This window comes from Aspergillus stella-maris (assembly GCF_047715825.1).
Source record: "Aspergillus stella-maris strain CBS 113639 unplaced genomic scaffold BDV14scaffold_121, whole genome shotgun sequence".
NCBI lineage: Eukaryota > Fungi > Ascomycota > Eurotiomycetes > Eurotiales > Aspergillaceae > Aspergillus > Aspergillus stella-maris.
Window position 1 is genome coordinate 1 of NW_027396915.1, and position 15,087 is coordinate 15,087.

A 15,087-nucleotide genomic window follows, 5' to 3' on the forward strand; every position below is an offset into this window, starting at 1 on the left:
TGGTCCGTTGTGCCAAAGTGGGGCATTTAGCGTCTTGGCAATCACGTGACCCTCAACTCAGGTTGTAATATTTTACAACCCAAGTGAGAAGTTTCAAGCACTTACCAACCACTAATCTCTATAAGACAGCTGCCCTGTTGAAAATTACATGTCTAATTAAAACTAAACCACTTCTAAAGTGACTATATAAGTATTTAGTAGCTCTTAGTTGCTTGTTATTACAGGGAACCCATTAGCATTAGCAAGCTCGGTGGGGTCCATAGCGATAATCAGTTGTTAAGCAGTTTGCAAGTAGTTGGTGTCCTTAGACTTCTACATACGCGGAGAGGAGAATAGAGATTCAATACGACACCGAACGTAATGGCTCGCTTGGGCGGTTCCTGCTTAATAAGTGGTCTTGGCATCACGTGCTAGGGGTGTACCTCGCGTGGGTTGTTCGCGGAGCTCGCGTGAGCTATGTCCACGGTTCTTCGTCCTTGTCCGGTCTGCACAGTCTTAGTCAGCATCATAAGTATTTTAAGTTAGCCTAGCTCGGAGGTGCATCCGCACCTCCTCATACCAGACTCCTTCCCATTTTCCACCCCCAGATATAAGTTACGGATGTAGTATTTTCAGAGATGATTATAGGTGTGACTTGTTGCTCTGCGCTTTCATTCGATTCGACAATCTAGGCTTTCAGTTGTATACAAAATGATTCATGATCATGTCAACGTTATACAGCCAGTGAGCCATCAGAGAAATCCCTTTCGAGCCAATTCAACCTTTCGCGCAGCTTCTCCAGCCTGGTAACCACCCTTTGAAACACATACAGCACTCCCTTCACCTAGCTCGAATTTCTCTTCAACGTCGGGGTGTGGACACGGACAGTGGTGCGGGAAATGAACGCAGGCAAGAGTACCGGGGCATAAATACTTGTCGCATCGTGCTGCAAAGATGTCAGTTTATCTCTATTTGATTGTAGACAGCAAATGAGCCAGTTCAATGACACATCGTAGTCTTACCTCCGTCCCACATGCTCTGGTACCGGGAACTGTCGCTGGGTACGTTTTGCTGCGAAGCTTGCTGTCGCTCTTGTCCGCCTCCAAACATGTGCTCGAAGAATTGGAACTGTGCGTTTGCGACTGAGACTAAGAGGAGTAGAGCTCCCAGTGTTCGGAGCAAGTTGGATAACATTGTGTAGAGCGAATGTCTCTAGCTCTCCGAGGGGGCGTATAAAATTCTTAGATACCACTTGTAACAAGTGCTTCTCTGGAATATTTGGAGCACTAAAGCGCAGAAGGGAACCGAGAAATTGGAGAGGTGGTAGTGCCATCTTATACTTCTAAATGCCACCTTCCAACAACCAAGGCACCAGCACGTGACCACGCCAAGCCTCCCGATCCCCGAGAAAAAAGTCACTCCGAACCTCGACCTTCACGAACCCCCAGGTTCTCAATCCCGCATCATTCACTACATGATGCTTCAACCCAGGCTCTTAACGCCCCTCCGGGCCCTGGGCGGAGCAATTACCCGCACACAAACACCCATAACCCGCCTTATCCCGCAACAATCAACGACGACCTCCTCGCTCCTCCGAACCGTCTCCGCAACCACACGATCCTCATCCCTCCTCACGAACCTCCCTAAATTCTCCATCTCCCAAGTCCGTCACGCCTCGCACTCCGCGCAGGGAGCAGCAAACAGACACTCGCGCGATCCCGCGGGTAAGCGTCTCGGCGCGAAGCGCACAGGCGGCGAGTACGTCGTGCCAGGATGCATTATCTTCCGGCAGCGCGGGACGAAATGGTGGCCTGGCGACAACTGCGCTATGGGCCGTGACCACACCATATACGCCACGGAGTCCGGATACGTGCGGTACTACCTTGACCCCGAGCGTCACCCCGATAGGAAGTACATTGGTATTGTCTTCGAGAAGGACGGCAAGTTGCCTTTGCCCCGGAATGCGCCGACGCGCCGGAGACTGAACCGCGTTGCTGTGCCGATGTTACCTGTTCCTGAGACCCAGTCTGATCTTGCTGTTGTTACGGGCGAGAACACGGGTACCATTGTTGGAAGTGCTGGGCCCATCGACCCGACTAAGCAGCAGTTGCGCCCTGGGTACATGTGGCGTGAGGCCAATTGGCAGATTGGTCGTGCTGCTGAGAAGGCCGGCATTACCGCGAAGCCTTTCGACAGGAAGAACCGGTGGTTGGCTTGGAGGAAGAGACAGGCTAAGCGTGAGCGTGCTCAACAGATGAGGAGCTTGAGGGGCAACAAGAAGAAGGGGAAGAAGAAGGGCAAGAAATGAACGATTACTGCTTAGCTAATCTTGTTGTTCTTTTCTGAGCTGGGACCGGTGTTTTCTCTGTCTGTATTATAGGAAATATTATTATGTGATAAGCCTCTGTTCAATATAGTGTATTCAAACTTCATTGCTAACTTCAATCGGATAATCAAGTCGCGGCAATTCAAACATGGGGTATATCGTACTATTGAAAGGCTGCTACTTCGAGCAACCTTACCTATATGCCGAGCATATTACATTAACTCCAAACAACAAAAAAAATCATGCCATGGCAGCATCACATATCAACCAGCCTTCCAAGGATCAAACTCTGGCAGACAAACTCATTGCCGACAATCCTCACGTTAGTATCTAAACCCAGATCTTCACCCGCAGACTCCGTTGCGGACCTTGACTTCCTCCGCTTCTTCGCCGGAAGCGACGACGGGTCGTCATCGATATAGACCCAATCCCAGCTCGACTTCCCTTCACTCGACTGTGACTCTGGCGAGTTAAGCAGGGCGCGAGCTGAGCGGACGTCAGGGACGCGCTCGATCTTCGACGCCCCGAGGGCATATGTCAGGAAGATATAGGCCTTTCTTCGCTCCTCGTCTGCTTTGCCGGTGCGGCCTGTAATGAGCAGGACGGACTGGCCATTCAGGAGGTTCGGCCGCGACGCGACGGTATCGGATAGTCGGGCCCTAGTGGCTGAGTAGGGCATCAGGATTCGTGACTTCGTTGCGCCATTGAGGTACGATGATTCTCCTGCAGGAAGGAGATACATCTCCCAGTCTAGTATTTGGCCCTTTGCGACGCAGTCCTCGACCCAGCGGTCTGATAGACATGGGAGACCGAGTGCCAATGCCTGCATATATTTTGCACGCCGGGAGTGCCTGTCTGCAATCAAGCATGCGAAACCAACTTCCTCGGCTCCGGGCCTGAGCCGAAGCTTAGCGTTTGTACTCGACTGCTGCAAAGCTGGTGATTTCGAGGGCGTTGATACGAGGGCGTTTGATGGAAACTCAAACAGTTCATTGAAGCCGTCCTCGAGGATCTGCCCGTCGTTCTCAAGAATCATCTTCGTGACGCGGAACTTGGACTCGCCCTTATCGCCGTAAGAAACGGCAAAGACCATCCCGGAGAACAGACCATTTGAGGGACGGAAACTGCGTGATAGTCTTGTGCCTGTTCCTGGTGAAGTGGGTGTAGTATGTCGGTCTTCTGATGGAGTCTGAAGTCTGCTTTCTGAGTTCATGGATTCTGAATCGTAAGTGAAGGCTCGTTCCTTCAGTTGGTTCCACAGTATAGTATCAAGGTATATTCGAGAAACGGGAACGTTGATAACATTCTCCGGACCTGCAAGACCTCCACTAGGAAGGCTCTTTCGTTGCTTTGGTCCCACGATCAGAGTGGCATGTCCATACACGTCAGTTACTGGGATAAACCCGTTGACGCCTAACAACTGTTCTGGAGTAAGTCTATGGGCAAACCCTCTGATAATGTGAGTGACCTTCGGGACATTTGGCATATCAATTTTCACAGCATCCCCAACCCGGAGTTCGAGTCGTTTAACAGTGCCAATTGGCACCTCAAGTGGCGCACTGTCCTCAAATTTGACCAGGTATTGGTCCTGTGCGGTCCCAAACGGCTTGCCAAAACATGCGGCAGGGTAATAGGCCCGTTTCTGTCCTCTCCATGGAGCGAGGACCGCGTTCGGCGCCAATACAGTAGTCTCAGGCGGACGATGCTGATGGCTTCTTTCAGCTGGACTTTCCTCAGCAACTGGCTCACTGCTTGGTACATCTGGGCTTGGTACATCTGGGGTTGGGGTTGACATGGTTTCCGCATGAGCAGGGACAGGAGAAGGAGCACGAGCAGCAGGGGGGGAATCAGCGGTAGGAACAATAACAGCAGGCGGAGGCGTAGGAACAGGGGTAGAACTAGCGGCAGCGGTAGATTGCAGGATCTCGTTTGACTCAGGTTCCGCGGCAGGCGCCGGTGAAGGCTCACGCTTTCGAGCTTGAGAACGGGCAAAGATCCGCGACCTTTCTTTACTTGATACCCGAAACTTGGGAGAATCCTCCACGTCCCAGAAAGATTCGGAACGTCGCGAAGGTTTGGATCGACACCCTACTGAACTGCGAGGCCAAAACTCCGGTTGCGCCAGCGGTGGAGGCGGTGCTGCAGCTGCGGCTCCTGTCACCTCTTCCTCTCGTGGAGGAGTTAGTTGAGGCCTTGCCCGCGGTGTAAGAGGAACAATTGGATCAGATGCGGGGATGTTCCGGCCATCGTTACCACGCCGTTTCTTGCGTGGTGGAATGGGGGACATTGCGACAGCAGACCTGAACTCATGATCATCAGCGGACATGATGTCGATACCGGTGACATCGAACTTTAAGCCTCCAACTTGAGGCGAAACATCAGATGCTATCTCGGTCAAAGCCCGGCGTTGCCGTCCACTTGGGCTTGACAGGATTTTGGAGTTCAGTAGAGGCTTCATTGGAGAAGAGGTTTCAGAGATAACTGGTTGCGAATGGGTGGCGCGTTCAAATCCCCGAGGGAGCGGAGGAGGCAGGTCATCGTCCTCTTGATCTGCGGCTTCGTTGTTCCCGTCGCTCATCCAAGCGTCATTATTTATCTGATTTGGACTCGTCTCTGGGATAGTAGCGAATGGTATCGGGTCAGTTATAGAGCTCCTTTGCCGTCGATGCACTGGTGTTTCAGCAACGCGTGACGGCATTGACGAGGATTTTCCTCGAGGATCAGCTGCTGCTGTCTCCTCTCCATTTGCTGTTGCCAGATCCCCGAAACGGACACCGTTGGTCTGTGGAGCGGAAGTCCCTTCACGCGACGGGTTGGAGAATCTGAGGTCAGATCGGCTCGAAGGAAGAGTATTAGGGGCGGTTTGTCGATGTTCATCATAGTGTGCAGGCCCTTGGTCAGAAGGCTGGACGGCTTGCTCAGCGGACGAAGTCTCTTGCTGTACATGGCCACTCATTGGCCTCCTGTGAGGCTGGGAACCATGCAGACGGACATGGGTTCGGTTGCTGGGGCTCTCAGCGACTTGTTCAATATCCGCTAGATCGCGGCTTGGAGACCACTGCGAGTCCCTCACCACAGATATCGGCGATGATCTAATCACGTTGACTGGCCCATCAAGGCCTCCGTTTTGAGCATGTAACCGTGCATTAGGGGATGCCTGAACTGGCTCTCTGCGAACAGTCTGCGGACTCTCATGTAATGAAAGAGCTTGAGACAGCCGGTCATGGGCACTCTCAGTGTTGGACATTTCAAGAGCAGATGGATCATCGCAATTTTCCTTGTTCTCCTCGGTTGAGGAATTTGGTACCTGAAAACTGGGTGTCGGCTTCGGTACGTCCTCTTCCTGTTCTGTCTCTTCTTCGCTTCCTACATTCTGCTCGGATAATTTCTCGGGCGCAGTTGGTATTTTCACTGGCTCCTGGCGCTCCTTGTCTCCAGACGACGAACTAGTATTCCTCTCTTTACGTGTCTCGGGGGTGCTAGACCGACGTGCGGGTGCTGAAAGCCTCGCAAATTGTTGTGCGGTCTCCTGGTCGATCCTTCGTTGGCGCTTCGCACGTTCAAGAAAGCTAGGCTCTTTGTCAAATTCGCCGTCACTTTGATCTTCAGAGTAGATATCATTGGCGGAGCGGGTCATTCGCTGGTTGGTCCTCTCGTCCCTTTTCGCCTGAGATTCCATCACAGAGACATAATTAAGCTGCATATCTGAGAATTCCCGCGGAAAAGTCGCGGCAATGGTATTGAATGGTGAGGATAGAGTCGGGCCAAGCGGACGGTGTTGTATCGGGATGTTAGGCGAGGGCCGATCTGACAAAAGGTCCGACTGTAGTCCATGTCCATTAACAAGCGGAGAAGACGGAGCCTGGGTAGCGTTGAAAACCTGACTCAACCCCAAAATGCCGCTTTGTGACTCGGTATTTGGCGCCAGAGGGTTATGGGGTGCAAGTGGTGAGATCGTCGAGATACCATTGTCACTGTGCTGTTTCGTCGCTGTCACCGGGGTCTTTGCAAGAAACCTCTGAGATTCTGGAAAGTGGTTGCGCTCATAAGTGAGCGGCGAAGACTCTCCTAGCTTCGAGCTGCTCTGGTCATCGTTCTCATCTGTGTTTGGCGCTTGAGTAGGAGCGCCATCAAGCTGGGACAATAAGTCTATATGGCCCAGATCACCCACATGTAACGATCGAAGCGTGTTTTGATCGAAATTGTTACTATCCAACCCATCGCTTCCCGCCTCTTTATTCTTCCGGATAATCTCGTCGTATACCGATTGCGAAATAACCTGGGTATCCGAGGGCAATATCTCAGCGGAGCCCATATTGGCAATGGGTTGCTTTGGGGAAAAAGGCCGTTCAATCCGACCAGGAGACTGACAATTTGTACTCAACAGCCCGGCGGCATTATCCCCTGCATCGAGAGCCTCATTCGCGGGAGGCTTGTCGAGCGCGTACCGAGGAGCGGACGGCAAATGAAAGTCTTTATTTTTCGGGTGTGGTAGGGGTGTCAAATCGTGGGCGTCTAGAGGAATTCGGTTCTCAATTGATATCGATTTGCTGGTGAAGGGCTGAGATAGTTGTGAATCCTGAGATGGTGGAGTGGCGTGGGTTAGTTGCAGGGATCCTTCACCAGAAATTCACCTGTAATACTCACTAAACCCAGCGCGACGCGTTGCAGCGCCGCGATGTCTATACTGTCTTCCTGCGTTTCCATACTCTTTTCAATCCGCCAGATTTTGCAGTAAGCTGGAGGGTTTTAACATATCTCTGCTTCGTACTTTCTCGTAGAGAAAAGCAGCGAACAAAGGTTCAAAATCCTGACTTCTATTCAAGAATTCGGAACCGAAGTCGTCGGTCCAACGCGAAAACGCGTCAGTCACGTGAATCAGGTAATATTACTATTTCTGGATTAGGGCAAGGGTGATGTAGTATGCTCGCAGTCAAGCAAGACGAATAACCGGACAATTAGATAGGTAACTTCGAATGCTACGAAACCTAAGAAAGATGTTACATTGACCAAGATGCTACTGGTAGTTACACTACTGCATGGCAGCAAGGTTGCTCATGAATAGATGCTCCAATTATAACTATGGATTGCGGTTCAATCGCGAGAGCGATTTGGTATCCAGCGTCTGATTGAGAGCTCTCTAACAGAGTACTGACCGAGCAATGCTCCAATATCAAGGCTATCGACTGAAGCAGCCTCCAGTGCTTGGGAAGGTGGAGGAATCTCCACGTAGCAAACCACAAGAGTCTTCTTCACCTGAGCCTGAACACGATTGACGCAGTGCAGCCACCACCAGCTGCGTGCCTGTTTACCAGCACACTCAGCCTTGCGCTCTTCTGTTTCAGACCAATATAGATGGGCATATGAGGGGATGACCACGACAGCGAACTCTGCATGTGAGAAGACGGGACCGCGGTTGTAGAGAAGATAGTCGACCCCGAATTTTACACCGGAGCGCACGACCCAGCCCAGAGAGCGAAAATGGTGATACACGACGTAGGAGACGAGGAAGGGATCATCTGTCTTCAAGTCGGTAGAAAGCCCCCGCGGAGGCGAATATGAGTGGTGGCAGAGGAGCGACAGCAAGGTACCAGCAGGGAGCACGGAATTTTGATCCTTGTCAAAGATGTGCAACGCTCCTAGCCCGTATACAAGGAAAAAGGCTTCCTCATTGGACAGCTGGAGATGCTCTTCATTGGTGATGACAGTGTCTTCGAGGGGTTCTTCGTTGAAAGCTAGGTCCTCTGCTGTCTTTTGTGTAGGGTCGTTTTCGGAGAAGCGAACCGTTTTACTGGCATTCTCCTTGTCCCGTCGCGCTAATTGTTGCTCAAGGAACTTGGCCTCCCGGGCTTTCTTTACAGAGAACTTCTCGGCCGTAATGGCAGTGCCATTCGTGACACCATCCACGGATACCGTGTCCCCATCCGCGAGTGTGCGACCCTCTCTTGCAGCAGCTTCGGCCTGGAGTCTCTGCTCAATAATCAAATTCTCCGACCTCGCTCTCTGAATCTTGAGTTCGCGACGCTCAGCTCTGCGCTGGCGAGTAAGTTCTTCACTCGTCACACCCCCGAGCAGCCCTCTCCTCTTCTTCTCTTGTTCCAGCCAGGTGGGCTCACTTCGACTAAGACTTCCTTTTCCGAAGAAGCCCATCTCCCATAGTGCTCGGATGGTCTTCTCATCTGTAACGTGAACCGATGAGGTGTTTGAGTCGAAATAGGCGGAATGGATATCATTATGAGGCGGGGCAATGAAGTAGGTGAGGTATGAGAGTAGTACGCTGACCACAGAGAGTGGGTTGTGCGGGATGAGAGGAGGAAGAGGGTGCACAGGAAGAGGTAGAGGGAAACGATGGATATTTCTATAGTCTGGCCTTTGGCGTCTCGGTTGCCGGGGCTTAAAAGAGGAGACTGCTTGCTCCTGCGCAGCCGGAGCAGCTGGAGCGGTGCTAGACGGAGGTTGGGACATTGTGAAAAATGATCAATTGTATTCTTTCAGTATCTACTACGGAATGAAGGATCAGCAAGCCGTCGCTTCATCATACAAACAAGCTTCAGACTCGAAAAGAAGTGTTGCGATAAATGTTCCTCAGATACCGTTGTAGTCTAATACACGGCGGTCATTGACAACAGCTAGAAATCAAGGTTGCCGTTGCCTCCGCTCTAAAGGAGTCATCACCGGAACAAACGCTAACACTTCTTTCAAGTCCGACATGACAGTTCTAGGTTGAGTCTTACCAGAAAAGCTGTGTTTCTGGGGTATCAAGCCCGGCTGGATAGCCAGCACTGCGGAGGGGGAAGGCAGGGAATGGTGTGTAGGTATAAGGAGTTAGTGATGTGTAACATGTACTGCATCAAGTATCATGCTAAGATGAGCTTCATCAATCTCATCGTGTCTCTTCTGTCACAATCATTGTTCTTGTGTCATTGAGAGTTGCGGAAGCAAAAATTTCGGATGACCGCGCGCTTATAAAGAGCTCTCGGGATGACTCAGCGAGGCTTCGTGGCCCGTGCACCACGCTTCCATCCAAAAAATTTCCTGCATCGCATCCAGTCTTGAATTTAGCAGGCAAAGCTACAGTCTCGCATTCTAACCTCGCAGCTCCGCTTAAACACATCTTCAAGTGAGTGCCTCTGTTTACCCCACATTTACGCTTTACACACTAACAGAATTCCGCAGAATGCATCTCATGGTAAGTCCGATCGATATCCGCCCTCGAATCCTTGAAACCCATTCCATACGAGCCCTGCGACTTTGCGTGTGAATACTAATATTTGATCAGTACACTTTGAACCAGGAGGGCAAGCGTGTCTACACGCTTAAGAAGGTCACTCCCGAGGGCGAGGTCACTAAGAGCGCCCACCCCGCTCGTTTCTCCCCGGACGACAAGTACTCCCGTCACCGCGTTACGCTGAAGAAGAGATACGGTCTTCTGCTCACCCAGCAGGCTGGTATGTTTGAGGCTACTATCGTTGCTTAGGAGGGATGTCTAACTTTTTACAGACAAGGAGGCTGCTCAGCTATAGATTGTGAGGTGATAGAATGTCGGAGTAATACCAAAAGGGGGTTCTGATTCATTTGCTGGCGAATGGTGTTCAATATGGATTAAGATGATACGAGATTCGGATTTCAATACCATTTATTTCGTTCAAGGTGAACCTCGTATCTATAGCATACCGTGAGTACTTCGGATGCCTGTAGTTGAAGTAGACAAAATGTTCATTGCGACAGGATATATATCTATTCTAAAACCACGGACATTCAGTCATGATCATAAATCCCAAATCCTCCAAGACCATGCTGACTTTTGTGCACCATAAACTCCGATCCACATAATGCATATGAAAAGAGACATTTATCGCTTCCTGGAGTTCACGTGTTTGCCGGCTCCGACCTTGATACGGCCAGTCTGCTTGTTCCTCTCTCCCGTCAGGATACCGGGAAGATAGTCCTCGTCCATCAAGTCTCGCTCTCTGCGAAGCTGTCGGCCTTGCTCCGCAGAAGCTTTGGTATACTCTTTCTGATCTTCGGCGAGGATTAGCTGGGTACCCCAGCCTCCTTTGCCGCCACCTCCCTTCCACTTGCCGTTGGCGCTGCCGTGGACGGGCTTAGGGACACTGAACACGTTCCCTCGGTTGTTCCATTGCATGTTCTTCTTCAAGTGCATCTTGAACTGCCCATTGGCGTCAGTTGTGCACGACACACGGGTCAGAGTATCTCCGCCGCATCGGGGGCAGAACTGCTTGCTCATGTCCTTTGTGGTCGAGAAGCAGGCATGGCAGCGCTTGATGAAGGATTTCAAGTGCTTGATTCTCTGCAGTGTAGTCGTAGACAGAAGGTTTAGGTTCATTTGCAGCAGGACGTTTTGACACTATCCAAATTAGCGTACAGCCAGATACTTAATCGTAGGGGATACCTACCGCAAAATCAGTGGTCATCGTAGCGACTTGCATCACCTTGGGCTCTGGCGCAGCGGATGCTGAGCTGTTCTCGTCGCGGGCCTGCCGCTTCTTGAGGTTCGAGGGGGTGATCCATTCGCCGCCGTCCGATTCGGCATCTTCTTCCCCTTCCTCATTCTCAGGTTCGGCCTCGTTCTGCGTGTCCTGAGAGGTTGAGTCGTCTTCTGTGGCGGCCTCTTGGGGCTGGGATTCTGTTTCGGCTGAGGCCTTGGCGAGTGATTCTTCCTTATTCGCGTCGAGTATTGTAGCCTCAAGTTCCTCAGCAACCTTCTCAACCGCGGAGTTCTCTGTGTTTTCCTCCGTCTCTGTGGGCTCCTCTGGCTGCTTCTCTGCATTTGCCTCAGCCAGCTTGGCAGGAGGCTTGCCGTTCACCTGTTTCTGACCAGGCACACTGCGCAGTCTCCAGTCCCCACAGTTTCGCTCACACTCAACCTCATACGCAAGAGCCAAGACCTCCAAATCTGTCCTACTCAGGACTGCCCGATCACCGGTCTTCCTCGCAAATTCGGCTAACAAAGCGACACTTTTCGGCGACGGAGAACGTTGTTTCAGGAACGGCAGGTACATGGTCTCAACTCGCTGGCGGGCGTCGGGATCCCTGATTTCGCTGACGACCGAGGGCGTAATGACGAGTTCTTCGCATGTTGCTAACAGGGTAGAAAGCGGGGGGTTGTTCTTCAAGATGGGACCGGCATCGAGAACGATGGTGTGGACGGGCTTCGTGGTAGTTTGCTCCGCCATTTTGGCAAGCGGGAAAAGCACCGATAATCCGGGTACTTCGAGGAGCAATATATGGCGAGACTGGTGAGAGGTTGCGGGGTTGACGAGAAATGTTGGTGGGTTCCGACGCTGAAATCTTTGGCATTTTTATGGGTCCGTGCGCTCCTTATCTTATCGCTAACAAGTTACCTTCAATACCAGGTCCGGCAGTATAGAGATGCTTTCAATTTTGTAGTAGTATGATATTTAGATACTAATCCTCCTAGGTTTATTCCTGAGTTACGAGAGATATGTGTTGTGACTGACGTTGATTAGAACCTCATACATACTCATTGTGAAGTGATTAAGGCAGGTGTCTGCACGGGCAATGTTAGGGCTGAAAGGATCGGTCGTGAGGAGACAGAAGATTAGATAGAAGAGAATTGTCATTCTCGTCAAGTGATTTTATAACAATTCAAGAACTATACTTACTTCCAGATAAGCAAACTTTCTTCTACAGCATAATAGTGTTCTTATATTGCCTTCTTACAGAGGACCGGAAAGCACGACCAAGTCCAGCTCAGACACCCACCCTTATTTGAGCTCTTTGAGCTCAAGTTCATTAGCGACTCGAGGCCCTTGCTACACATCTTTCTTCCACAAAGAACAGCATATTTTTGTCCTTTGACCGGCCAGTGTCGGGGTCGAGGAACCCTTCCCGTGCTAGGGGATCCCCAGGCTCAGCGAACTACAAAAGCATATAGTGGTTCATTTCCTTTCGAGGACACTCTACTTGGGCAGAACACATGAGAGACTTATGGTTAATGTTTCTGGTTTGCAGGGTCGTCGACTTCCCCCTGGACTTGGTGTTGAAAGTCCAGCTTTCGAAGCATTTTTCCAATATGACCCATCACTCGCCTTTCCATCACGAGTCAGGGCAGTCGTTCGGCTGTTATTGCAGAAACCGTTCTCCCGGATTCAAACTGAGAGCCCGGAATAGAAACATTTTCCAGTAGTTCGTTGGCATTCTCTGGGCGTCTTCCTTACGGATTGTGACATGTCCCATCGCCAGATAGACTACCGAGCTCAAATCGACACCACGCAAAGTTACAACAATAATACTCCGGATAAGCAGACATGTTACATATGACTACTGCAAGATTAGCTCTTCAGGACATATCCCCGAGCAACAGTGGACCAGTGCTGAACCACGCGAGCTTATGCACCCGGTGACCCGATCTCCGGCTGTGCAGGCTGGTGAGCAGGTACGGTAGGTTTAGATATGTCTTATTTGCTTTGACAATCTTCATTGATACTTGCCAGCCCGTTTAGAGCCAAAGTCTCTTTTGTGAAAGTCTCTTAGCTCGGCTCGGTCGAGATTCAATTGGATCGGGCAGCCATCGCATCCATGGCAAAGCGGGCTCCTCGCCATCTCCCCTCGCCCAAGATGCTTGTCCGTATAGCATACGATTCCTGACAGTGCCTTATCACATGGAGGCTTGAATCATGAGTCGCGCGGCCAAGCCACATACCAACCTATTCGTCGAGTCTCTCGACCTAGAGGTCCATGGCGAACGTTGTACTTTATAGTGCGTTCGTCCTCACCAGGAAGCTCAATCTGAACATCCAATATCAATCTGCTGCCATGCCACTCTTGCATTCTATGACTCGAGCACCTTGAGCTATACTATACTCTCATTCACTTTAAACCAAAGCCCGATTTCTGCCATTTGGCTCGAAATAAACTCAATGACTATGGTCGAACCTCGCACCGAGGGACAGAGGAGCTACCTCTCACCCCGTGGAACCCAGGCCTTGGTGATCAGTATCGTCTTCACCAGTCTTGCAACCTTACTTGTTACTGCCAGGGTCTATACTCGGACGAAGCTCATCAAGCGAATTGAAGCCAACGATTGGATGATCATCATTGCTTTGGTAATGAAGCTGCGCTAACAACATTGAAAACTGCTAATACAACGCAGATGCTCTCATTCATTTTCATGTCATTCTTTATAGTGGAAGCCCTAAATGGAATGGGCATGCACCTGGTGGACATTCCCAAGCCAATATACAATGAACAAATGAAGGTAAGCAACCATCTCTAACCACCAAACCACAGACTAATATCTCCAGGCCTTCTGGCTCACAATTCCATTGTACAACGCCGCCCTCCTCTGCGCAAAAGCATCAATCCTAATGCAATACTTCCGCGTCTTCCCATCAAGACGCATGCGCCACACATGCTGGGTCATGATCGCCCTGCTCGCAACATACGGTACATGGGCCGTGCTAAGCGGATTCCTGAATTGCATCCCCGTGGCTAAATTCTGGGACCCCTCGATCCCGGGGTACTGTATTAGCATGAAGGGACTGTGGTTCTCGAACGCGAGTATGCATATTGCTACCGACTTGGCTATTCTGGTTATACCGATCCCGGCGTTAGCTGCGCTCGAGTTACCGATGAAGCAGAGGGTTGCTCTTATTTCGATTTTTGCGCTGGGTGGTTTGTATGTTTCCTTCGACTTACTTACTACCTACGAAAAGAAGGAAAGGAAGAAAGAAAATATGCTGACCTTGATTCCGTGATCCAGCGTCTGCGTAACAAGCATCTGCCGCCTCCTGTCTCTAAAGAAAATCTCCGACTCGTCAGACCCAACCTGTACGTCTCCTTCAACCCCCAAACCCTTCTCTACCCATACAAGCAATGCATTCAACTAACCTTTATTTAGACGACAACGTCGGCGCAGCAACCTGGTCCGCAATAGAATGCAACGTCGGAATAATCTGCGCCTGCCTACCAACCCTCCGCCCTCTCGTTTCCCGCATAATCCCTCAACTCCTCTCATCCCTAACAGCAAGCCGGCATCACCACAACGCCCACAACCACTTCAACCTCAAATCCCGCTCTAAGAATCTCTCGCGCAGCCTTGGGCGTGGCCACGGGCATGTCCCGCTCCATGAGATAAGTCCGCCTTCTTACTGGGGTGTTGCTGGTAGTAGAGGAGGGTTAAGACTAGGCGTTGAGACAACGATCACGACTCACATCGATGACCTTGAGTATGGGACTTGTGAGGGCGACGCGGATCGGTTCCTGGCGTTAAAGTATGGCGCTGGAGCTGGGATTATTCAGCCGAGGACGCAGGCAAGGGTTTATGTGGGGAGTGATGCTGGGGACGAGAGAGATGCAGATATCGGAGGGACAGAGGGTAGCAGAAGAATGAATCGGAGTCGGGGGAGTACGAAGGGGAATAGTGGTGATGGGGAGAAAACGAAGATCGACGGTGTTATTGTGAGGACTGAGGTTAGGACTGACTCGTCCTCGTCTTCTTCGCCTTTTGCTGATGGGGCTGGGGAGGGTGTGATTGAGAGTGAGAGGAAGTAAGTGTCGAGTCTCTCTATTGTGAGGATATGATGTTTGATGGGGAGATGCAGAAATAAAAAAAAACCGTCCAGGTGTTGTTGAGGGTTTGAGATGGACCGAATGAACTGTCGAGGATCCGCTGCATACGCGTTTTACTATGTTGAATAATGTTTATACCTTCCATTTTCAAAAACAGCCTACTTCGGAAGGTCAGGTTTCTTGTATAAGCACTGCACATGTAATTCTACATACAAAGCTAGACTATT

The 15,087-nt window shown here is 50.8% G+C and overlaps 6 protein-coding genes across 6 annotated transcripts; 3 read left to right on the top strand and 3 right to left on the bottom strand.

Annotated features, from left to right (window-relative positions):
- Window positions 1-712: 712 nt before the first annotated feature.
- On the bottom strand, window positions 713-1,313 carry lcl2. The gene is made up of 2 exons (XM_073776320.1): window positions 1,002-1,313; window positions 713-925 (listed from the first exon to the last, which is right to left on the bottom strand). Exons 1-2 carry the CDS (start codon window positions 1,171-1,173, stop codon window positions 732-734), a joined length of 366 nt encoding a protein of 121 aa, XP_073621917.1. The 5' UTR covers window positions 1,174-1,313; the 3' UTR covers window positions 713-731.
- Window positions 1,314-1,422: 109 nt separating this feature from the next.
- BDV14DRAFT_185615 (mitochondrial 54S ribosomal protein bL27m) lies at window positions 1,423-2,453 on the top strand. Its single transcript, XM_073770694.1, has one exon. It carries the CDS (start codon window positions 1,454-1,456, stop codon window positions 2,285-2,287), a length of 834 nt encoding a protein of 277 aa, XP_073621918.1. The 5' UTR covers window positions 1,423-1,453; the 3' UTR covers window positions 2,288-2,453.
- A 108-nt stretch (window positions 2,454-2,561) lies between these two features.
- On the bottom strand, window positions 2,562-8,770 carry BDV14DRAFT_206118 (uncharacterized protein; the record flags this gene model as incomplete). The annotated part of the gene is made up of 3 exons (XM_073774853.1): window positions 2,562-6,884; window positions 6,953-7,044; window positions 7,462-8,770. 3 exons carry the CDS (start codon window positions 8,768-8,770, stop codon window positions 2,562-2,564), a joined length of 5,724 nt encoding a protein of 1,907 aa, XP_073621919.1.
- Window positions 8,771-9,356: 586 nt separating this feature from the next.
- On the top strand, window positions 9,357-9,985 carry BDV14DRAFT_22445 (H/ACA ribonucleoprotein complex subunit NOP10). The gene is made up of 4 exons (XM_073776321.1): window positions 9,357-9,425; window positions 9,482-9,494; window positions 9,585-9,753; window positions 9,806-9,985. Exons 2-4 carry the CDS (start codon window positions 9,483-9,485, stop codon window positions 9,826-9,828), a joined length of 204 nt encoding a protein of 67 aa, XP_073621920.1. The 5' UTR covers window positions 9,357-9,425; window position 9,482; the 3' UTR covers window positions 9,829-9,985.
- Window positions 9,986-10,157: 172 nt separating this feature from the next.
- BDV14DRAFT_206120 (rRNA-binding endoribonuclease) lies at window positions 10,158-11,502 on the bottom strand (the record flags this gene model as incomplete). The annotated part of the gene is made up of 2 exons (XM_073774854.1): window positions 10,158-10,673; window positions 10,723-11,502. 2 exons carry the CDS (start codon window positions 11,500-11,502, stop codon window positions 10,158-10,160), a joined length of 1,296 nt encoding a protein of 431 aa, XP_073621921.1.
- Window positions 11,503-13,100: 1,598 nt separating this feature from the next.
- BDV14DRAFT_22465 (uncharacterized protein) lies at window positions 13,101-14,990 on the top strand. Its single transcript, XM_073776322.1, has 5 exons — window positions 13,101-13,395; window positions 13,443-13,547; window positions 13,594-13,967; window positions 14,052-14,119; window positions 14,190-14,990. The coding sequence occupies exons 1-5, from the start codon at window positions 13,210-13,212 to the stop codon at window positions 14,840-14,842; spliced, it is 1,386 nt and encodes a 461-aa protein (XP_073621922.1). The 5' UTR covers window positions 13,101-13,209; the 3' UTR covers window positions 14,843-14,990.
- The last annotated feature ends 97 nt before the right edge of the window (window positions 14,991-15,087 follow it).